A 23,934-nucleotide genomic window follows, 5' to 3' on the forward strand; every position below is an offset into this window, starting at 1 on the left:
GTAGCTGCAGAAGCGGTGGCTCATAGGCTTAATTGCTCCTCTTCATGTTGAATCTTCCTGGCTAGGGATCAAACCTAAATCCCCTCCATTGGCCAGCGGACTCTTATCCACTTCACCAACAAGTCAAGTCCAAATATTAACCCTTTCTATTCCTCTTTTTTGCTCCTGACATTCCATGTTTCCTTCTGTTATCATTCTCCTTCTCCTTTCAAGAACTTCCTTTAGCAATTTTTTAAATTAAGTTCACTAAGAACAAATTCACTCAATTTTCCTTCATCTGAGAATGGCTTCATTTCATTTTCATTCCTAAAGTATATTCTTACTGGATATATAATTCTGTTAACAGTTCCTTTCTCTTAGCACTTGAAAAATGTGCTGTTTCCTTCTGGCCTCTATGGGTTCTAATGAGAAATCACAAGAATTAGAGACATTCTGCCCCAGTAGGCAATGTATCATTTTTCTAGGACTGCTGGGCACATTCAAGAGTTGGTTTTTTTGTTTTTTCTTTTAGTTTTCAGTAATTTGATTTATGATGTTTTAGGGCATTATGATAGTTTGGGGCCTATTCTTTTGGGATTGACTCAACTTCTTCAAACCGTAGGTTATACCTTCCCCCAATTCATGAAGCTTTCAATCATTATCTATTCAAATATTTTTTTCAGCCCTGCCTTCTTCCACCTCTCCTAAATTTTAGATCTACTCTTAATGTCTTACCAGCCTTTCAGATTATGTTTATTTAAAATTTTTTTTTTTAATTTAAAAAGGCTTAATTGTGGAAAATAACATATACAATTTACCATTTAAACAATTTACCATCTGAACAATTTCTAAGTGTACAGTTCAGTAGTGTTAAGCATATTTACAGTACTGTGAAACCAATATCCAGAAGTTTTCATATGGGAAAACAAACTCTATACCCATCAAACAACAGCACCCCATTTCTTCCTTCACCCATGCCCCAGCAACCATCAGTCTACTGTCTGTTGATATGAATTTGATTTCTCTCCATACTTCATATAAGTGGAATCATACAGTATTTTTGTTTTTGTGACCAGCTTATTTCACTTAGCATAATGTCCTCAAGGTTCACTCACATTGTATCATGTGGCAGAATTTTCTTCCTTTTTAGGAAGGAATAGTATTCCAGGACTTCCTTGGTGGTCCAGTGGTTAGGACTCTGTTTTTCCAAAGATAGGGGCACAGGTTCCATCCTTGGTCAGGGAACTAAGATCCCTCATACCACGCCATTGAGGGAAAAAAAAAAGAGTAATATTCCATTGTATGTATATATTGTATTTTGTTTATCCATTTATCTCTCCATGGACACTTGGGTTGTTTATTCCTCTTGCCTACTGTGAACAGTGCTACTATGAATATGGAAGTGCGAACATTTCTTCAAAGTCTTGCTGTTAATTCTTTTGATATATACTCAGAAGTAGAATTGCTGGATCACATAGTAATTCTATTTTTAATTTTTGAGGAACTCCCATACTGTTCTTCATAGCAGCTGCACCGTTTCACATTATTCTGTGTCTAGTCTCTTTGAACATTGTGCTTGAGATTCATCCATGTTGTTGCAAATAATAATGTTTTGTTTATTCTCATTACTATGTAGCACTCCATTAGGTGAAAAATCCTGCAATTTATTTATTCTACTATAGACTTTGGGGTTGTTTCCAGGTTTGAGCTATTAAAAAGAGTGCTGTTATCAACATTCTTCTGTGTTTCTGGTGTTAAAAAAAATGTGCGAGTGAGTGCTAAGTCACTTCATTCATGTCCGACTCTGTGCCACGCTATGGACTATAGCCTGCCAGGCTCCTCTGTCCATGAGATTCTCCAGGTAAGAATACTAGAATGAGTTGCCATGCTCTCCTCAAAAAAAAAAAAAAAAAAAAAAAGGCATGTATACACATTTCTGCCAAGTCAAATTCCTAGGAGTGGAATGATATTCTGGTGATTATTATATTATGGTTTTGACTTAAAATTTCCTGATGACTAGTGGAATTAGCAGAGAACTTTTCAAATGTTTATGGGCCATTTGTGTATCTCCTTTTGTGAACTGTCTATCCTATATTTTGCCCACTTTTCTGAAAGCTTGCTTCTTATGATTTTGCAAGAGTTCTTAATAAATTCTGCATATGAGTTCTTCGTCAGATACAAGTGTTACAATATTTTCTCCTTTTTGTGGCTTTGTTCTTCACTCTCTAAATGTAGTTTCTTATGATAAACCGATGTTCTTACTATTGACAAAGTTCAACTTTTCATTTTTATTTGTCTTTTAACATTTTCTGTAACCTCATTTAGAAAATCCTAACTAAAAAGCCTCTTCATGAAAGTGAAAGAGGAGAGTGAAAAAGTTGGCTTAAAGCTCAACATTCAGAAAACTAAGATCATGGCATCTGGTCCCATCACTTCATGGCAAATAGATGGGGAAACAGTGGAAACAGTGTCAGACTTTACTTTTGGGTGCTCCAAAATCACTGCAGATGGTGACTGCAGCCATGAAATTAAAAGACGCTTACTCCTTGGAAGGAAGGTTATGACCAACCTAGATAGCATATTCAAAAGCAGAGACATTACTTTGCCAACAAAGGTTCGTCTAGTCAAGGCTATGGTTTTTCCTGTGGTTATGTATGGATGTGAGAGTTGGACAATGAAGAAAGCTGAGCACCGAGGAATTGATGCTTTTGAACTGTGGTGTTGGAGAAGTCTCTTGAGAGTCCCTTGGACTGCAAGGAGATCCAACCAGTCCACTCTAAAGGAGATCAGTCCTGGGTGTTCTTTGGAGGGAATGATGCTGAAGCTGAAACTGCAATACTTTGGCCACCTCATGCGAAGAGTTGACTCATTGGAAAAGACTCTGATGCTGGGAGGGATTGGGGGCAGGAGGAGAAGGGGATGACAAAGGATGAGATGGCTGGATGGCATCACCGACTCATGGACATGAGTTTGAGTGAACTCCGGGAGTTGGTGATGGACAGGGAGGCCTGGTGTGCTGTGATTCATGGGGTCGCAAAGAGTCGGACACGACTGAGCGACCGAACTGAACTGAACTGAACCCAAAGTCATTAAAATATTTTTTTTTCTAAGAGCTTCATTGTTTATCTTTTATATTTAGGTCTGCAGTCCATCTGGAATCAATTTTTGTGTATAATTTGAGATCTGCGTCAATAGACAGTTCTTCCTCATATGACTTTCCAAATGACCCAGTACCATTTTTTGAAGACCATCCTTTCCCATTCCACTGCTGTATTTACCCACACCATTTGTAATAGCTGTAAAGCATTCCATTCTAAGGCACTCTCATAACTTATTCACCATTCTTCCATGGGATATTTGACTTATTTTCTAGCCTCTGCCATCATCAAACAGGGTGAATATATCTGTATAGACATCAAGGCCTTCTTCTGAAATTGTTAAAGCAGAGTACAATTTATGAGCCAGAAAAATATTTATTTTTTTGAAGAATTAATAAATTATACGGTTCACAATTTCAAAAAAATCCAAAGAGGCCCAGTGAAAAGACCACCTCCTACCTTGTCCCCAATCCTTCTGGTCCCTTCACCAGGTAAGCACAATCATGAAATCTTGAGTATTTTCCAGACACCTTGTAATGCATGAACAAGCATTTATATATTACTTTCTTTTCTTTTTACACAGCTAGTGGCACTCTATATACTTTGTTCTTCATCTTGTCCTTTTGACTTAACAATGCATCTTAGAAATCTTCCCGTTAGTGTACATAGAAAAGCATCCTGGTTCATTTTAAAGGTAGCGTAAATGATGTGTGTCACTGACTCGATGGACGTGAGTCAGTGAACTCCGGGAGTTGGTGATGGACAGGGAGGCCTGGCGTGCTGCGATTCATGGGGTCGCAAAGAGTCGGACACGACTGAGCGACTGAACCGAACTGAAATGAATTGAACTGATGCGTGTATCACAATTTAGACAGTCTCCTATCGATGGATATCAATGCCGTTTCTAAGTTTTTGCAATTCATCTGTGCTTCAATGCCTGAACTTACACGTGTCATTTCACATGAGTGTAATGTATCTGTTGGAGGAGGTTCTAGAAGTGGGTCAAAGAGGATATACAACTGTGATATGATTATTTTATTATTATTTTAGTTGTGATTAGATTATTTTACGGTTTATCTCATCGTGTATGAGATTAAACACTTTTTCAGAAGTTTTAAAAAGCTACTTGCTTTTATCAACATCCTTTGACGGCATGCACTTCTTTAAAATCCCCCAGTCTGCAAATTCCTCCAGTATTTCCTCATTAGAAGTCCTCAGACATTGTCTTTCTGTGTCAGAGTTTGCACTTTTTAAAAGTTGTCTTTAAATACTGCCATTTCACGCTCCCTCCACAACGCAGACCGGAACCCGTCTCGCTTCCATCATCATTAAGTCTGGGGCTTAAAGGCGGAATGGTACCTGTATGTTTTCCTAGGTGGAAGCTGGCATCTCTAGGTAAGGGGGCGGAGGGACCCTGGCCTTCTTGGGGAGGAGCCCGCCCCTCCGTGTCACTTTTCGGCCACGCCCTCGGCGCCGCAGTCACGCCCCTGGGTGGACGGCCCCGCCCCTCCCTGCCCCGTGCTCGCCTCCTCCCTGAAGAGCGGCTCCACCCTCCCGCCAATTTAGCGCCTTCCCACCGCCTCTCGGCTTTGCCCTCGGGCTAAGTGGCCCCGCCCGTTGCGTAACCCGGCATCACTGGTCACGTGGTGCTCGGCAGCGGCGAGAGGGATCGGCGGCCATCGCTCCCGCCCGCACGGATGACTTCTGCTGAGTGAAGCGCACTGAGGCGTGATGGCGAGGTCCTAGGGAAAGGCACTGAGAGGCCCGGACGTCACCTCTAGTTGCCTTCGGCCTCCAGGCCCGGGCGCTCGTTTCTGCGTCGTTGCTAGGCAGCCGCGTCTGGGGCGGAAGCCGGGGCGGGCTAACGCGGAAGGGTCCGGTGCCAGCGAGGGGCTGTAACTGCGGAGGGTCAGGGTGCCGGGCAGAGGGCCATGGAGCAGTACTGCATCTTGGGGCGCATAGGGGAGGGTGCGCACGGCATCGTCTTCAAAGCCAAGCACGTGGAGGTGAGCATCCAGCCCTTCCTCTTCGGTTTCTTTGAGATCTCCCCGTCTTCCTGACCCATGCTTGGGCCATAGCTTCTGCCTCCCGGTAGTTCATCCTGGCGTGCGCCCGCCTCTTTTGCCCGCGGAGGGGAGGGCTTCCAAGTTGCGGCCAGCTACCAACGGCGCTTTCAGCGAATTCCCCTAGGAGCCTGGCGTGGATATCTGAGTTGTTTGCCCAGCTCTGCGCCGGTTGGCCCTGATTTCCCTCCAGCACGGGTTGGGGGGCGCGTTCCACCCCCACGAGGACCTCAGCCCTCGGCGTCGCACCCCTTTTCCCAGCTGGGACGGGCTGGTAGTGTCTGCGTTCTGTCCCAAACAGACTGGAGAGATCGTTGCCCTCAAGAAGGTGGCCCTGCGGCGGCTGGAGGATGGCATCCCCAACCAGGTCCTACGGGAGATCAAGGCCCTGCAGGAGATCGAAGACAGTCAGTATGTGAGTGGGGCTGGTGTTCTGAGGGGCTGTCCCACCCTCCTTGCTCACTCCCACTCTGAGGGCCTGCGGTCACTGTGTTTCCTTATTTGCATCCTCACCCCTCAACTCACTGCCTTTCTTGTCCACATTCATTCACCCAGTTATTTCATTCCTCACTCATTCCCTCTTGTTCACGCATTTATTTCTTGCCTACTTGTTCATTCATTGACTGACTTATCCTTTTTCTCAAATCATATAATGATTTCTAATGATAATGATTATTGCCACCTGTTGAGCTCCTGTTACGTTCTGCAGGCTGGGTTAACTGCTTTATGTACACTGTCCTGAGTTTTCTCCTCCATACTGCAAGGCGGGTTTCAGGCTCTCCTTATCTCAGGCCAGGGCCTGCTCATGGGCACTCAGCTGGCTCAAGCTTGTCTGTGGAGGCTTTGGCCTGATTGCAGAATCAACGTTTTAGCATTAGGGTCTCCCATAGGCTCTGCCCTCTGCTGGGCACTGGAGACATAGCCCCTAACCTGCTTTTGAGAACTGAAGTGTGGTAGGGGAGACAGACAAAGGCTACAGGGTCCACTTGGCGTGATTTGTATGTGACAGGCATGAAAGGGGCTGTGGGCGCATGGGGAGAGACACCTCCCACACCCAGGCTCATTGCATGGTTTTCTCTCTTGTCCATGTCCTTCCTGAGTGGAGAATGTACCTAACTTCCTGGGGAGTGACAAGGCTAGGCCCACCCACCCAAGAGTAGGCAATACTCTGACTTGCTTCTTTTTTTTTTTTTTTTTAATTTTATTTTATTTTTAAACTTTACATAATTGTATTAGTTTTGCCAAATATCAAAATGAATCCGCCACAGGTATACATGTGTTCCCCATCCTGAACCCTCCTCCCTCCTCCCTCCCCATACCATCCCTCTGAGTCGTCCCAGTGCACTAGCCCCAAGCATCCAGTATTGTGCATCGAACCTGGACTGGCATCTCGTTTCATACATGATATTTTACATGTTTCAATGCCATTGTCCCAAATCTTCCCACCCTCTCCCTCTCCCATAGAGTCCGTAAGACTGTTCTATACATCAGTGTCTCTTTTGCTGTCTGACTTGCTTCTTATTCTCTAGAGATGTCCATGATATTTTGGTGACAAAAGCATGTTTTAGAACTGCATGTGTCATCCTGGTTTTGTATAAGAATATTAAGTGTATGTATATATATATAGGCTTCCCAGGTGGCTAAGATGGTAAAGAATCTGCCTGCGATACCTGAGACCTGGGTTTGATCCCTGGGTCCGGAAGATCTGCTGGAGAAGGGCATGGCAACCCACTCCAGTATTCTTGCCTGGAGAATCCCATGGACAGAGAAGCCTGGTGGGCTACAGTCCATGGGTTCACAAAGAGTCAGACATGACTGAGCGACTAACACATACAACACACACACACACACACACACACACGTATGAATATGTGTCTGTGTGTACCATGTCTCTTGTAAAGTCTGGTGGGATAGACTCCTACTGTTGACTATAGGTGGTAGGATTTTACTTTTGCTGGGGTTTTTTGTTATAATTTTGTGTATTATCTGAATCTATGTTTGTCACAATTTGTAAAATGACTGTATGCTACCATCAAAATCAGAAAAACAGCACTATGGCCATTCTTGTTTTTTGAGGACAGTAAAAGGGCTTACAAACAGCTTGTGTGAGCTGGTTGGAGGGCCCATGGGAAGCTGGTGATACAGTCCCATGTCCTGTGTAGCAGGCCTGAAGGGTCTATCTTTAAAACACTGCAGGTATTCCCCTGGCCCAGGCCATCCTCACCTCTCATCAGAACTACTGCAACAGCTCCCCCTTCCCTCCTCCACCTTCCCTGCCACTACTCCCACTCCACAGTCAAAAACTGTAGATGAATCCACTCCCCAGCTTGAAAAGCTCCAGTGTCTTCTCTTCATTCTGAAAGAACTATCTCTATCTGCTCTGTCTCATGCCAGCCTCTTCATTCATTCAGCAAAATTTCTTCCATGTCTCTCCGAAAACAGCACTATCGAGACTCCAGGAGTATAGAACAGAGCAGCCTCCTTCCTGTTCTTGCCTTCGGGCCTTGTGTTTGCTGTCCCCCTGCCCCCAGCTCCTTCCCAGATCCCTATATAACAGACCTCGCCCCATCTGTTCTCTTCTGTTTTCATCAGAATACCCTATAGGTTTGTTAGTTTCTGTCATTTGTCCCCTCCTTGAGAACCCACTGGCCCTCCCTCCTGCTCATTGCTGTGCAGCCAGCCCTTGTGGGCCCTCGGTTTATATGGCATGTCTCCTGCGCCCAGTGCTGGGAGCTGCGATCACCTGTGTGGATGTGTTTCCAGATGACTTTCCAGTTCATGGGCTGGGTGGGGGATCAGACACTGCCCTACGTGGCCTTTCTTAGACCTCCTTTCCCCTGAGGGTTTGCTAGAACTAAATCACTTCAGTAGTGTCTGACTCTGCGACCTCATGGACTGTGACCCGCCAGGCTTCTTGTCCAGGGAATTCTCCAGGCAAGAATACTGGAGTGGGCCGCCATGTCCTCCTCTGGGGGATCTTCCCAACCCAGGGATCAAACCCACATCTCTTAGGTCTCTTGCATTGGCAGGCGGGTGTTTACTACAGGATTCCAGTAGGGACTTGCCTTCTTCTGGGAGAAGGGAGCGAGAGAGCACCCAGCTCCCTGATCCTGAGCTCAGGTCTCTTTTCAACTTCTCTGCCTGCCTGGTCCTCTGTTGGCGCAGGGGCTGGGGATCCGAGAGAACGTGAGCCATGAGAGTCTGGAGGCTGACGGGGTACCATTGCAGGTTGTACAGCTGAAGGCCGTGTTCCCACACGGCGCAGGCTTTGTGCTGGCCTTCGAGTTCATGCTGTCAGATCTGGCTGAGGTGGTGCGCCACACCCAGAGGCCACTGGCCCAGGCGCAGGTCAAGAGCTACTTACAGATGCTGCTCAAGGGTGTCGCCTTCTGCCATGCCAACAACATCGTGCATCGGGTCAGTACCACCATGGGCTGGGGTGGGCCTGTGGATGGCTGGGCTGGGAGTAGGCCAGCCCTTGATAAAGGGCATGGTTTGGGAGGGGACAGAACGGGCAGGGCCTGGGGACAAGTGACTGGAGTTGTGGCCCTGGAAGAGACCAGGTCCTGAGCTCACCCGGGTGCCCAGCCTGCCAAGCCCTCCTGTCCCGAGGTCCGCTAGAGGAACTGATGCTTCTTTTGGTGCCCTCAGGACCTGAAGCCAGCCAACCTGCTTATCAGTGCTTCAGGCCAGCTCAAGATAGCAGACTTTGGCCTGGCCCGGGTCTTTTCCCCAGATGGCAACCGCCTCTACACACACCAGGTGGCCACCAGGTAGGGAGGACCAGTTTCTGGGCAGGATATGGCAAAGGATAGGCCCCCAGCCTACCTACTGGGGAAGAGATGATTTTGGAAGAGATGTTCTGTCCAAACAAGTTCTACTGGGGCTGGTGTGAGGGTCAGGGTGACCTTCCAGGGCAGCTTCCTGACAGACCAGTGACCTACCTGTGACCCCGTGCCCTCCTCTCATAGGTGGTACCGAGCCCCCGAGCTCCTGTATGGTGCCCGCCAGTACGATCAAGGTGTTGACCTCTGGTGAGACTCCTATGGGCTAGACAAAGGGGGGATGTGGGTAGCTGAGTCACCTCTCCTCCTGGACATTGAGGTCTCTAAGCCATTTGGGGGTTTTCCCTGCTGTGAGCTCTAGGTTGCCTTGGGAGTGTCTCCTCTGGTTAGAGTATTTCTGAGGAGTTTGGAATCAGTGATCCTCCCCATGAGTTTTGAGCTGGGAGGGGTCAAGTGGGATTGGAGTGATTGTCCCTGTAGGAAGCTTCTGGGCTGAGGTTGGGAAGGCGGTCCGAGGCATGGGATGTCTAAGCCGGTATGCAGGGGATGACATCCCAGGATGTAATGTCCCTGAGTTATGCAGAGGCCTGGGTCCCTGGATATGAAGGCCCTGGACCTTTATTTGGAGTTGGATGCATGGCATCTCACTCTAGTATTCTTGCCTGGAGAATTCCAAGAACATAGGAGCTTTGTGGGCTACAGGCCATAGGATCTCAGAGTCAGACATGACTGGACTCACCTGGTAGCTCAGTTGGTAAAGAATCTGCCTGCAATGCAGGAGACCCTGGTTTGATTCCTCGGTCAGGAAGATCCCCTGGAGAAGGGATAGGCTACCCATTCCAGTATTCTTGGGCTTCCCTGGTGACTTAGATGATAAAGAATCCTCCTGCAGTGAGGGAGACCTGGGCTTGATCCCTGGGTTGGGAAGATCTCCTGGAGAAGGGAAAGGCTACCCACTCCAGTATTCTTGCCGGAAGAATTCCATGGGCAGAGGAGCCTGGCAGGCTACAATACTTGGAGTTGCAAAGAATCAGACACGACTGAGCAACTTTCACTTCACAAGAGTTCAAGGTCTGGGGGCTGTTTTGGGGGTCTGTCCCAGAATGGGAGGGGGTTGCTGTGTGTCCCAGAGTATGAGGTTCTGAGACGTTCCCCAAACTGGGTTGATGTGTGTTTCAAAGTTGAGGCCTAAGACCTATTTAGAGAATGGGCTATGCTCTGTATTCTAGGCTTGAAGCTTTGGACTGTGTGAAGCTGGGGATCTGTAGGCTACTTTGTGGGTTTCTTGACCACAGAGGGAAGTGTGGGTGCTGGTGTGGGGAAACCTGTGTCCCTCGTGTGTGATCTCTGAGATGTTTGGCTTCTGTACCTGCAGGGCTGTGGGCTGCATCCTGGGGGAGCTGCTGAACGGGTCCCCCCTTTTCCCAGGAGAGAATGACATCGAACAGCTTTGTTGTGTGCTTCGAATCTTGGGCACCCCCAGTCCTCAAGTCTGGCCGGTTTGCAGGGGCCTACCATTTGGGGGGGGAGGGGGTGTCCTCTCTTCCCCCAGCAGCTCATAACTCCCCTGCCTTGCATCTTCTGTCTTCTGCCTCAAGGCCCCCACACCTCCTAGACCCTCCCAGACCTTGGTCCTGGCCCAGCATGGGATCTCCTCCATCCCTGATCTACTGGAGGGTGGAGGACCAGAGCCCAGCCCCTACCCCTTCCTGCTAATCCCCAGCACACACGCAGCCCTTACCAAGCTGGGCATGGAGCAGGCGCCTGAGATGTGCATGTGTTCACTCACATCATGCTGTGAGCGCATGATGTCATGAGTGATGTGGTGCGAGCAGGGGCAGGTGGATGGGGGCTCTGTGAGTGAATGGCAGCAGGTGGGTGACAGAAAGCAAGAACTGACTCCTGAGGGGGCTGACAGGGTGGGCGCCAGCCGTGATGAGCCCCCTTCTCCTCCAGGAGATCACTGAGCTGCCCGACTACAACAAGATCTCCTTTAAGGAGCAGGCACCTGTGCCCCTGGAGGAGGTGCTGCCCGATGCCTCTCCCCAGGCCTTGGACCTGCTAGGGCGGTTCCTCCTCTACCCACCACAACAGCGCATCTCTGCCTCCCAGGTAGGAAGACGCCCATTGCCCTGACCCTCCTTGTTCATGCCCCTGTGACCCAGCAGGTTGAGGTCCTCAGAACCTGTGATGGGCTGGGAACAGCACCCCTGGAGACAGGGGGCATGGAGAAGGCGTACCTCTCTTGAGCAGACCCTTGAGAGGCAGCAGGTGGCTAGGAGTGGCCATATTAAAAGGGCATGCCCACCTCGCTGAAGAGTGCATCTCGCTTCTTCATCCCTTCATTCCTTCAAGAAGAATTTACTAGCATCTGGCACATGCCCAGCATTGTCTTGGGTCCTGATCCCGCGTGAACAGACGTGACTTGTTCCTCTGGGCTCTCCACCCTGTGGTGGGGCAGGGCAGCCAGTCTGTGGGCATCAAGGGGAGGGATGTTGGGACTGACTCTGGGGTCATGCAGGTCTTCTGGAGAAGGGCGGGGGGAGCGGGGCGGGTCTGTTATCCCAAGAGAAATGATGAGCAGAGGCCTGGAGAGGAGGACCCAGAAGGGGTTGTGGCTGTAGGTGAGGGAGGAGGGGAGAACCATGGGCTGATGGCTTATGGAGTCAGGCCTCTGTTACATGTACCTGTCCATCTGGCCTCATGGCAGCCTCACTTCCCTGCCCTTGGAGCAAGCAGTGTGTGTTTACATACACCCCTATGAGCTCCAATGTCAGCAATGCCTTTAGGATGTACTGAAGCCAACCGAGGCTTCCCAGGTAGCGTTAGTGATAAAGAATCTACCTGCCAGTGCAGGAGACATTAAAAAAAAAAAATGCAGGTTCGATCCCTGGGTCAGGAAGATCCTCTGGAGAAGGGAATGGTACCTCACTCCATTATTCTTGCCTGGGAAATCCTAAGGACAGAGGAGCCTGGTGGGCAAAGAGTTGGACATGCCTGAAGCGACTTAGCACGCGTGCACAAAGCCAGCCGACCACTTCTCAGCCCCCCGCTGCTGCCTCCAATCTAAGTGCCTCCTGCCTCCCTGCAAGTCCCCAATTGCTTCCCAGAGTTTGCTTCTCCTCCTCCCATTCGATCTCTCCTCCACCCGGCAGAGAGAGGCACCTTGTCCAGGCAGGCTGTCACATCTTCCCCTGCAGGGCTGTCTCCTCAGCTGAGAAGCCCAGGTCCTAGTGACCCACAGGCATCACACACGTGGGGCCGTCACATTTGTGACCCTGCAGCTCCCTTCCCCTTGCTCACTCCCTGGGACCCCAGGCCTCCTCCAGGTCCTAAGGTCTGTGCACTTCTGTCCCAGAGCCTCACTCATTCAGCTTCCAGATCTCTGCTCAAGTGCTACCTCTCGGGGCCTACCCTCCCGTTCTTCAGGCCTGCAGCTGCCCTAGTTTTCCTTGTCCATGCTCTGACTTTCTTTTTCCCACAGCACCAATCATCTGGTGCGCTGTTTATCTTACTTTACCTTGTTATCGCCCCCTGTGCTGTGCTGTGCTTAGTCGCTCAGTCGTGTCCAACCCCTGACTATATGGAAGACTTGAAGGCAGAGCTCTTTGTTAGTTCACTGCTACATCTCCTGTCTTTGGAGCAGTGCTGAAACAGTGAACACTCAGAGCTGTTGGGATCATCTTGAATGGAGAATGCATGAATGAGAAAATTTCTTCCAGGGTATTCTCGGGTATTCACATCCCCTGCTGCCCCCCAGAGGGAAGTGAGCTGAACCTGGAAGGCTGCAGTGACCGGTTTCCTTTTGCTGTCTCTTGCTTGCTCCCCTCAGGCCCTCCTGCACCACTACTTCTTCACAGCTCCCCTGCCTGTCCACCCCTCGGAGCTGCCGATCCCCCAGCGCCCAGGGGGACCTGCCCCGAAGGCCCACCCAGGACCCCCCCATGTCCATGACTTCCACGTGGACCGGCCTCTCGAGGAGTCACTGTTGAACCCGGAGCTGATTCGGCCTTTCATCCCAGAGGGCTGAGATGCAGGGCCAGGCCCAGTTGGCTTGTCCCCCCAACTTCCTGCCCCTCCCAAGGACAACCCAAGCCACTCGTTCTGCTCCAGCCTGATTTCAACCACAGTGGCCCTGGTCCTGGCCAGACGATGAGGCCATCCAGCCCCAGCAGAGGGCGCCCTCAACCTGTGCTGTCAGCTTCCAATTTTGTGTGCTGCCGAGGGATCCATCAGGAGGGGGCAGTGAGCTCCACTACCATGCCTGCCATCATCAGGGATTCCACCAGGCAGGGATTGTCCCAGTAGAACCATCCAAGGGAGCACTGAGTTTAAGATGTCCTCATGTTGGAAACCCAAGTGAGAAGGAAAGTTTGGTTTGATTTTTTTCTCAGACATTAAACACTAGTTCAATTTTGAGATTTATTATAAAAACCCTGAGTAGTTCTATGTGACGTAAGCCCCTCTTCCGTAGTTCATATAGAGAGAAGTGGCTGAGGTGGCATCATCTCTTGGCCCTTGTTTCTGCTCACTTGGAAAGTGGCCCCACTCATGGCTACTTTATAGTCTTGGGGGCTTCCTAGGTTCTTCATGTAACAGAGCTCCCATTTAGAGGTAAGGTGGCAGAAGTCAAGGGCCAGGGATGGCTCAAGTGGGGGACCCGGTAGTGACCCTCCACACCTTAAACTGGTTTACCAGCATCACCCTCAGGATAAGGGTAGGCTGGGATCAAATGAACCTCTTCACTCAGAGATACCTTGCAAATAAGAGACATTCCTGGAATTCACTTGTTAATTCAGTAAATACCAAAACAATCCGAACTTGCTCTTGTCTTTCTTATTTAATAACTTGGTAAGCCAATTCTAAAATATATATGTGGAAATGAAAAGGTTAAGAGGAGGGAGAAGAAGAAAAGGAGAAAAGCAATAAAAGGATTTACCGTATCAGATACCAAGACATATAGGGTATAGTAAATAAGACAATGTGCTGTTTGTTCATGGATAGATTAAAAACAGACAAGTGAGAGAAACTAGTATTTTAAGAGAAACTTAAAATACTAGCAGTATGTTATTCAAAATATACATTTTGTGCTCATATGTATAAACTTCTGCAAGCGCTGAGGTTACAGAGGTGACTAACTGCCACCATCACTGCCCTCTAGGCTCTTTGAGGGTAAAATACAGTAAACTCAGTTGTTGCTTGCAGGGATAAGTTTAAGTGTCTCATGTGACTTTAAAGGTGTTTTAAGCATCTAGCCTCTGCCTGTTTGTCCAGCCACATCTGAAGACTAAGCTTCAGTCTAGCTCAATTTCTGGTATCTCTCACCTCCATATGAATGTGGGTCTGGACCCAAACCCTGATCACTGACACTCAGCCAGTTCTGCTCACAAAGACTCTATAAACCTTACCCCCACCCCCAACACAGACCCTAGCCTTGACCTTGAGCCTTACATTTAACCTGACCCTATTACCCTGACCCTGGTACATACCCTCACTCTCACCTTCACTTAGTTCTTTGGCAGCCCCTTCCCCATCCCCCCGCACCCCCCCACCCCACCACTGGCTTGGCTTTGATCTTAGCATTGACTCTGACCCTCATCCAAACTCTGACCTCATTTGACCTAGAACTTAACCTTGTCCTTGAACTTGGCTCTCCTTTTCACCTTAACCATGACTGTCTAACTGGTATTTATCTTTGTTTCTCATGTTGACCCTGGGATCGAACTTGGGTCTCCTGCATTGCAGGCAGATACTTTACTGTCTGAGCCACTGTACTCAAGCTGAAACTGAAACTAGTCTGCACCCCATACCTGATCATGACTCTGGTTCTGACACTCATCTTGCCATAGACTCACACTTGGCTGACACCACTGACACCCTAATCCCATCATGACCTTGAACTTGACCTAGACCTTAACTCTAAAATTGAACTTCAGGGTGACATAGCCCTTCATGATTATGATGACTCTGATCCTCAGCCTGATCATCACCTCCATCTTGACCTATTCTCACGTTGAAACTTAAGCCTGATTTTTACTACAAGCCAAACGCTGACCCTCTGTGGTAAGCAGACTAATGTTCCCTTTAAAATGCCCATGTCCTAAGCTATGAATATGCTGTTTTACACACAGAAGGGATTTTGCAAATGTAATTAAAGGAGTGAGATGTAAAGAGTGTCCTGGATTATGCAGATTGGGCCAATGTAATGGGGGGAGGGGAGGGAGAGTTGGAGGAAAACTTAATTCCTGCCAGCAGGAGTAGAAATGGAACCCCACCTTGACTTTTAATTGACCTTGACTTTCATGCTCACCTTGACACTAACATTATCCTCACATTGATCTTGACCCTGAATCCAACACTGATTCTAATTCTGAACATCAACCTCACCCTCAACTTGACCCTGAATCCTACTCTGAAATGGCCATGCACTGTCAACCTGAACCCAACTTTTACTTTCATCCCCCAAATACCATCTTTCTTATCCTGACATTCATCCTCTCACTGACCCTCTGCAATGGAGGCACAACTTGATCTTGACTTTCACACTGATCTCAAAGTTGAACTGGATCTTGAACCTAACCCTGAATCTAAAATTTCCCTCACACTGATCTTGTCCTTGAACCTGATTCCAATGACACAACCCTGACCTTTTTCTTATCTTAACCCTTAACCTGACATAGAATTTTACCTTGAACTGGACACTCACCCCAATTTCTGATCTTCATCAATCTGTCCCTGATCTTACCCTCATCCTGACTGTGACCCTAACTGCTCTGACACTGAGCTAGATCATGATCCTCACCCTTACACTAACTCTGATCTTTGGTATGGTCATGACCAAGTCCAGAGTGAGCTCCGGGGTCAGGGCCAAGGCAGGGGTCATGACAAAGGAGACACTAGGTGAGGGCCAGTGCCAGGGTAAGAGGGAGGCTGGGGGTCTCTGTGAAGGTGATTGTGAAGGCAAGAGTCATGGCTAGGGCAAAAGTCAGGGTGAAGGAATGTTAGGGTGTGTCAGGATCAAGTGAGGGTAAGAATAGGGGTGGGGTAGATGTCAGATGCTAATGAGGTCAAGCGCGATGATTAGGGTGAGGCTGAAGAAAAGGTACAAGGTCTGGATAAGGGCCAGCACCAGGGCAAGGGCTCAGGAGGTACTTGGTGCAGGGGCACCACAAGTTCCAGTGTAAGGGTCAGTGCAAGGGCGAAGGTCAGAACGAGCATGAATGTCAGTATAAGAGGGTGAGCGAGGTTCTGGGCTACTGTCAGGACAAGAGCAAGTGCCAAGGGGAAGCTCAAAAGCCAGATGAAGACTAACAGAAGCGGTTCCGGCGTGCTATTACTGTAAGGAGCAACAGCACCGCTGCTCGGCAAGAATTATGCCAGCCGGGCGGAAGCCGGCGGGCTGGGCGGGGCGCGGCCTGCGGAAAGAGGTTCAGCTTGAGGGGCGGAGCTCGGCCGTCGGGGGCGGGGCTCGGCCGTGGGGGGCGGAAGCACAGCGAAGGCGTGGCCCAACCCGGCGTCCTGGGCGGCGGGCGCCATGGAACCGCAGTTGGGTTTGCATGAACTGTTGCACGTCTTTTCCTTCTTGGAGGCTCGCGACCTGCTGTGCGCCGCCCAAGTGGACAAGGTAGTGAGTCCCGTCCCAGGTGGGAGGCAGGGCTGGGCTCATGGTCTCTGGCGTGTCCGCGGTTGGTCCGTTCCCTCTAGGCCTCAGTTTCCCAAATCTGGGAGGGAGCGTGCGGCGGTCCTGAATCCGCCCGGAATTAGCAGAGGACGCTCGTGGCCCCCGGGGTGATGACCTCCTCAGCGTTTTAAGGGGTCGCTCAGAAAGCCTGTTACTCCTCCGTCCCTCCATCTGTCTAGAGTGTGTCCAGAGCTCCTGTTGGGTTGACCTGCGCTGGGTACCTGTGAACAGAGTTCACCCCAAGATTGACTTAGAGATCCCGCCTCTTCTGGAATGTTCTGAAAGTTTCCTTATGGGGCCTGCCCGGAAATCCTTGCTCTCCTTGTGAGTGGCACCTCCTCCTGCAGACTCGGGCTACCCCTTCTCAGCCAGTCGAACTCTCATTCTGGCTGTGTTCCCTAAGTGCCTGTTGAATGTGGTAGTCTGGTCTGCGCTTCTGCGCATGTTACACGTGTTCTGAGCGCTTTCTCCTCTGTGCGCTCCATCAGCACAGCTGTAACCACATGATCGTACAGTGTTATTTGTTAAATATCTGCTCCTCACCCCCCACCCCCACTAGACTCATTTCTAAGAGTGGGGAACTTGTTTCTTGCATCACTGTGTATAAAATCACTGTATAATCATTGTGTGTATACACTCAGTATATGGCTTGATATTTAATTGTTGTTCAGTCACGCCAAGTCGTGTCTCACTCTTTACGACCCCATGGACTGCAACACGCCAGGCATCTCTGTTGCTGACCATCTCCCAGAGTTTGCCTGAATTCATGTCCATTGAATCGGTGATGCCATCCAACCATCTCAACCCCCTTGATATTTAGGGTCCTCAGTAAATGTTTGTTGAGTGAAATAATTTCTTCACTTTTAAAAATACATTATTGTATCAGTTTACAAAAGGTAAACAGACAGACCTTTACCTCTTTGTGTAATTACAATTTAAATGTGTAGAGTAACAATCCTGGGTTGTTATCCCCAGTTGTACCAGTAAGGTATTAGGCTTCCCAGGTGGCGCTAGTGGTAAAGAACCCGCCTAACAATGCAAGTGACTGTACTTGGTCAGGGACGTGGGTTTCATCCCTGGGTCAGGAAGATCCCCTGGAGGAGGAAATGGCAACCCACTCCAATATTCTTTTGGGGAGAATCCCATGGAGGAAGGAGCCTAGTGGGCTATGGTCCATGGGGTCACAAAGAGTCAGACGAGACTGAAGTGACTTAGCATGCACACACACCAGTAAGGAAAATGAGTATCAGGTAGTGAGCACGTTGGCTGAGGTCACCCAGGTAGTCCCCCAACAGATTTAGAAAGGGAGGTGCCTTTTACCCTTTGATAGTAGCAGATTCTCTAGGTTCTGGTTCCCCTGTTAGGTAAAATGAGGTCAGTAGACCCTGCCTCACAGTGTCATCATGAAGGTCAGGTTCTAACAGAGAGATTCTCAGAGGACTTGAAAGTGAAAATGTTAGTGAAAATGTTGCTCAGTTGTGTCTACTCTTCTGCGACCCTATGGACTGTAGCCTGCCAGACTCCTCTGTCCATGAAATTCTCCAGGTAAGAATACTGGAGTGGATAGCCATTCGCTTCTCCAGGGAATCTTCCTGACCCAGGGATCAAACCCAGGTCTCCTGCATTGCAGGTAGATTCTTTACCATCTGAGCCACCAGGGAAGCCCAAAGGTGGGTAGCATCTATTTTGTAGGTTTCATTACATTTTATAATTATTAGGGATTATAAATATTAGGGAAATAAGATCTCAGTTGGGTTTTGAACTGGGAACTGTGTAAAAGGAGAATGGATAATCTTGTCAGGTTTGATCTTTGCAAAATATCAACTTTACATTCCTTCCAGCCAAAAAAACTTCCTTTTTTTTTTAATTTGGCTAAACTGGTTCTCAGTTGTCACACACAGAATCTTCCATTTTCATTGCAGCATGCAGGATCTAGTTCCCTGATCAGGGATCAAAGCCAGGCCCCTGCATTGGCAGTACAGTGTCTTAGTGCCTGGACTACCAGGGAAGTCTCCAAAAGGACTTGTTAAAGGCTGAAATTTTTGAACTTGGATGAGTGAGGGCGGCAGAAGTAGGAGCCTGGGCTCAGACAGGAAGGTTGTTACTTCTACCAGGGCCTGGTAAGCCACATATCTGGAAGGGAGCCTCAGTAGGTCTCGGCCACAGAAAGCTCCCGAGTGGTTTTCATGAGGATGGGTAGGCTCCTGAATCCAGGGTGGCCCAGCTAGAGAGGCCAGGAGGTTCCAGGATGCAGGTGTGGCCTGAGGGAGAGGGAAGCATGGCACTCTGATCCTGTCCGGGGCCACCTGAGCCTCTTCCAGACATTTCTGCAGATAGCAGTTTGTGGGAATAGGGCCTATGTACCCTCCCCAGATAGGAGTCCATTCTGCCACCTTGACATCTCTGGGACATCTCTTTAGCCAGGGCCTTAATTTACTCCATTGCAGCAGCCTTCTTATGGGCCCTGCTGCTCTGCGTTCTTCAGTTCTTCCTTCTCATAGCATCTAGTGACCTTCCTGAAACAGTTTGGCATGTCGCTCTGCCATTTACAATTCTCAAGTGACTTCTCACTGTTTTTGCCCTTCCAAGAGTTGGTCTAAGCCTGTCTCCAGCTCCTTTCTCTGTGTTCTGATGAAGGCAACCTGCTCATCATCTTTTTCACACTTGTGAATCTTTGCCGAGGTGGATGGCTCTCCCTGAAATTGCTTCAGGCATTTTATTAGAGGACAGCCACTTAAGAGGACATCCTTCAGGGCTTGATCCATCATTTCTTCTGAACCTCTTGGCCCCAGTTGAGTTGGTCATTCTTTTTCCTTCCTCATTCATCATTTGGTGGGTTTTATTTGATTGTCTGAATATGTCACCTCAGGGTGAGTGTTCTTGAATGCCAGCACTGGATCTCATTCAGCACTCTGTCACCTCCACAGGGCCTGGCAGGCTAGTCACTGGTTGCTTGCTGACTGAACAGATGACTGTCTTCTCTCTCCTCCTTTTCTAGGTCTGGAATGAGGCTTCAAGGACCAAGGAACTGTGGAGGTGAGTGAAGGAAAAACCAGGCCTCTCAGGAAAGAGTATGCCTTGAAGAAGAGAGGGGTGGCCCTTTTTAGCACTCACGGCATTTCTGTTAAGGAGACAGGAACAGACAAACCACAGCCCCTACCAGCAGGAAACTCCTCCCTACTTGGAGAATAAGACTTTTCTTTAATAGTATATTGAAATAAAAGAGAGTTTATTAATCAATTGGAGGTTAATCTTAGGGGCGGGGGTACCAAACTCAGGGGCAGATGTGTATAACAGATTGAATGCAGCTGGCTGATAGACAAATTGATGGACAGATAAGCCATTTTGATTTCATCTTTGCTGTAATGGCATTGTTCAAATGTGTATGTCTTTCCTTTTCTCCTTTGCTTTTTACTTCTCTTCTTTTCACAGCTATTTGTAAGGCCTCCTCAGACAGCCATTTTGCCTTTTTGCATTTCTTTTCCATGGGGATGGTCTTGATTCCTGTCTCCTGTATAGTGTCACAAACCTCTGTCCATAATTCATCAGGCATCATCAGGCACTCTATCAGATCTAGTCCTTTAAATTTATTTCTCACTTCCACTTTAGTATAGTCATAAGGGATTTGATTTAGGTCATACCTGAATGATCTAGTGGTTTTCCCTACTTTCTTCAATTTAAGTCTGAATTTAACAATAAGGAGTTCATGATCGGAGCCACAGTCAGCTCCCAGTCTTGTTTTTGCTGACTGTATAGAGCTTCTCTATCTTTGGCTGCAAAGAATATAATCCATCTGATTTCGGTGTTGACCATCTGGTGATGTCCATGTGTAGAGTCTTCTCTTATGTTGTTGGAAGAGGATGTTTGCTATGACCAATGTGTTCTCTTGCTTCATTCTGTACTCCAAGGCCAGAATTGTGTGTGGTTTATTCTGTGTGGATCACAATAAACTGTGGAAAATTCTGAAAGAGATGGGAATACCAGACCACCTGACCTGCCTCTTGAGAAACCTGTATGCAGGAAGCAGCAGTTAGAACTGGACATGGAAATTCAGACTGGTTCCAAATTGGGAAAGGAGTACAGCAAGACTGTATATTGTCACCGTGCTTATTTAACTTCTATGCAGAGTACATCATGAGAAACGCTGGGCTGGAAGAAGTAAAAGCTGGAATCAAGATTTCCGGGAGAAATATCAATAACCTCAGATATGCAGATGACACCACCCTTATGGCAGAAAGTGAAAAAGAACTAAAGAGCCTCTTGATGAAAGTGAAAGAGGAGAGTGAAAAAGTTGACTTAAAACTCAACATTCAGAAAAGTAAGATCATGGCATCCGGTCCCATCAGTTCATGGTAAATAGATGGGGAAATGGTGGAAACAGTGAGAGACTTTTTTTGGGCCAAAATCAATGCAGATGGTGACTGCAGCCATGAAATTAAAAGACGCTTGGCTCCTTGGAAGAAAAGTTATGACCAACCTAGACAGCATGCTAAAAAGCAGAGACATTACTTTGCCAACAAAGGTCTGTTTAGTCAAAGCTATGGTTTTTCCAGTGGTCATGTATGGATGTGAGAGTTGGACTATAAAGAAAGCTGAGTGCCGAGAAATTGATGCTTTTGAACTGTGGTGTTGTAGAACACTCTTAAGAGTCCCCTGGACTGCAAGGAGATCCAACCAGTCCATCCTAAAGGAAATCAGTCCTGAATATTCATTGGAAAGCCTGATGCTAAAACTGAAACTCCACTACTTTGGCTACCTGATGCGAAGAACTGGCTCATTAGAAAAGACCCTGATGCTGGGAAAAATTGAAGGTGGGAGGAGAAGGGAACAACAGAGGATGAGATGGTTGGATGGCATCACCGACTCAATGGACATGAGTTTGGGTAAACTCCAGGAGTTGATGATGGACAGGGAGGCTTGGTACGCTGCAGCCCATGGGGTCGCAAAGAGTCGGACAAGATTGAGCAACTGAATTGAACTGAACTTGTAGTACATTGCTCACAACTGAAATGGGTAGAATGCCAACCCTAAACCCTAGTGTTTGTTTTCATTTTTACTGATAAGCTGGGGTAGAAATTTCCCTTTGAGTAACACAAGTAAGTATATTTCTTGCAGCAATTCAAAAAATCTTTGCAGCAGCTTATCACCTGACCCCCACATATGTGTCATGTGTCACCATATTGTATGCATCTCCAGGTTCCTGAAGCAGATTGTTCAGCCTTCTGCAAGCCAAGTCACAGATAGGTTTTCGGTTGATGATTATTTTTCAGTATCTGGTGTTAACTCTTTGTAGCATAAAGTCATTGCTTAAGATTATACCTATGTTCATATAAAAACACTGGGTTTCTGTTTCTGGGACAACACATTCCAGGAGCATTGTCACATGCACATATCATTTCTGATGCTGTGCCTGTGTGGGTACCAGACCCCAAAATTCCTCAGGCCCAGTGAAATTCTTATGGACACAGTAAATGAATGTGACTAACTGATCATGTGTTTTTAATATGTACTCCAATTCTAATTTAAAATACTTCATGGTATTTCTTTAAAATGCTTCATGACCTTTTTTTCCCCTTTGACCTTTTAATTAAATTGTGCCATTTCTTTAACACACTAAGCATTAGTTTTTTGGTTAAAAGTAAAACTGCAGACATTTCCTTTTGTTTAAGGTATGTAATTTCTGTTGTGCACATTAGATTGTTTTGCTGTCAGCTGGTATCTGAAAGGTTTTGATGCCAAGGGTTTTGATTTTTTCACTTGATACATCTTTGTATTTCAGAGATGTATATACTTATATGCACACTTCAACTGTATTGACAGTGTGCCCTTTTTTAGTCAGATCATTTGGTTTTATTTCTTCTGAATATTCCTTATGGTTCCTACTTACGGTTTTATGTATAATGGCCTTAACAATGTAGAAACAGGCTTCACTTCCACAAAGAAACATGCTTTCTCCCTTTTTTTCTTAAAACTACGTTGTCTTCTTGATCTAGTTTTTATTTTCAAACTGTTTAAGTTGACATATGTGTACAAGAAAGTCCCCTTTCTGCTTATTTCACCTAAATGAAAATCAACAGCATGAGAGTAATGATGTGAGGCAGCTGGTAATCAGCTTCTTAGTCCAGGAGATGACACAAGCGGTGAAGGCTGTGGTGGAGCTGATTCTTTTTTTTTTTGACGGTGCCATTCAGCTTGTGGGATCCTCGTTCCCCAACCAGAGACTGAAGTAAGGTCTTCAGCAGTGAAAGTGCAGAGTCCTGACCACTGGACTGCTAGGGAATTTCCTGAAAGCCCATTCTTGTCTGAAGGGGACAGTTCTCTGTGGCCCCAGACAAGTTTTATCAGGTGGTAATTTGATTTCAATATAGCTAAACCTTCTTTTACCTGATTTGTGTGTGAAATTTGATTTTTAAGTGTGCGCAACTACTTCATGTAGGCCAGTCCTATGCAAAGGGATTCCCTAGTGGCTTAGATGGTAAAGAGTCTGCCTGCAATGCAGAAGACCCGGGTTCAAGCCCTGGGTTGGGAAGATCCCTTGGAGAAGGAAATGGCAACCCACTCCAATACTCTTGCATGGAAAATCTCGTAAAGGAGCCTGGCAGTCCATGGGGTTGCAAAGAATTGGACATGACTGAGTGACTTCACTTTCGCTTTCAGTCCTAAGCAGACCAGACAAGGTAATCTGGATGCTCATTCTGCCCACAGGCTGTGATATGCTACTTCTGATAGAATAAGCAGAGTTTCAGTGAGTATAGGAAAACCTGCATCCCACCTCAGCACTGGATTCCTCAAAGGAAATTGAGGCCTACATAGACAGAATGAGTTGTCCAGGCTAATGTTAATAGATGCTAAAACTGGGAATTGAAACTAGGCCTCCTGATGCCAAAGCACCTTGTAATGACTCCTCTTCTGCCTGGGACTGGGGCCTGTGTTTCAGGCAGCTGTGTCTGAGACGCTGGTCCTCCTGTAAAGCCTCCCAGATGACCCTGGGCACACAGACATGGAAACAGTACTATCTCCGCCGATCTGAGCTTGAGTTCCGAATGGCATCTGGGCGGCCAGAGGACTTTACCTGCAGAGCCCTTGCTGGGCACAAAGGTATGGGGTGACAAAGTGGTAACTCTACATTCCCACGGCTTCCCTGGTCACGTCTCCAGGGATTTGGTCTTTCAGCCAGTTAGTTGGAAAGGGCTACTTAATGAGGATATGCCCTTGTTGGTTTCTATACTTGTTCTATATAATTTGATCCTCACAGAGATCATTACATCTGTTTCAGAGTAGAAAGAAACTAACATAAGGAAATTGTTGACAGTTACATGACCAGTGGG

The 23,934-nt window shown here is 47.6% G+C and overlaps 2 protein-coding genes across 12 annotated transcripts in view; both read left to right on the forward strand.

Moving 5' to 3' along the window:
* Nucleotides 1–4,747: 4,747 nt before the first annotated feature.
* Nucleotides 4,748–13,745, forward strand: CDK20 (cyclin dependent kinase 20). The gene is made up of 8 exons (NM_001098933.1): nt 4,748–5,083; nt 5,442–5,555; nt 8,369–8,557; nt 8,792–8,913; nt 9,112–9,174; nt 10,301–10,424; nt 10,882–11,037; nt 12,758–13,745. Exons 1-8 carry the CDS (start codon nt 5,009–5,011, stop codon nt 12,953–12,955), a joined length of 1,041 nt encoding a protein of 346 aa, NP_001092403.1. The 5' UTR covers nt 4,748–5,008; the 3' UTR covers nt 12,956–13,745.
* A 2,538-nt stretch (nt 13,746–16,283) lies between these two features.
* The window catches only part of LOC528919 (F-box and WD repeat domain containing 12-like), a 34,338-nt gene continuing 26,687 nt past the window's right edge, over nt 16,284–23,934 (forward strand). For 8 of the 11 annotated variants that reach the window (XR_009495469.1, XM_024995771.2, XM_059889124.1 and 5 more), the window contains exons 1-3: nt 16,284–16,549; nt 19,605–19,642; nt 23,579–23,704. Coding sequence is in view for 10 of the 11 variants with exons in the window: in XM_024995771.2 (XP_024851539.1) it covers nt 16,299–16,549; nt 19,605–19,642; nt 23,579–23,704 (415 nt within the window). In the remaining variant the exon portion in view is untranslated. 11 annotated transcript variants of the gene reach the window in all.

Source organism: Bos taurus, chromosome 8 (genome assembly GCF_002263795.3).
Source record: "Bos taurus isolate L1 Dominette 01449 registration number 42190680 breed Hereford chromosome 8, ARS-UCD2.0, whole genome shotgun sequence".
In the NCBI taxonomy this organism is placed as follows: Eukaryota; Metazoa; Chordata; class Mammalia; order Artiodactyla; family Bovidae; genus Bos; species Bos taurus.

What these genes read in the sequence shown, in the direction of transcription:
- CDK20 (NM_001098933.1), top strand. Translation starts at nt 5,009, where the DNA reads ATGGAGCAGTACTGCATCTTGGGGCGCATAGGGGAGGGTGCGCACGGC. An exon ending in AGATCGAAGACAGTCAGTAT is followed by an intron (nt 5,556 to 8,368) that starts GTGAGTGGGGCT and finishes GTACCATTGCAG; the next exon opens with GTTGTACAGCTGAAGGCCGT. An exon ending in GATCAAGGTGTTGACCTCTG is followed by an intron (nt 9,175 to 10,300) that starts GTGAGACTCCTA and finishes CTGTACCTGCAG; the next exon opens with GGCTGTGGGCTGCATCCTGG.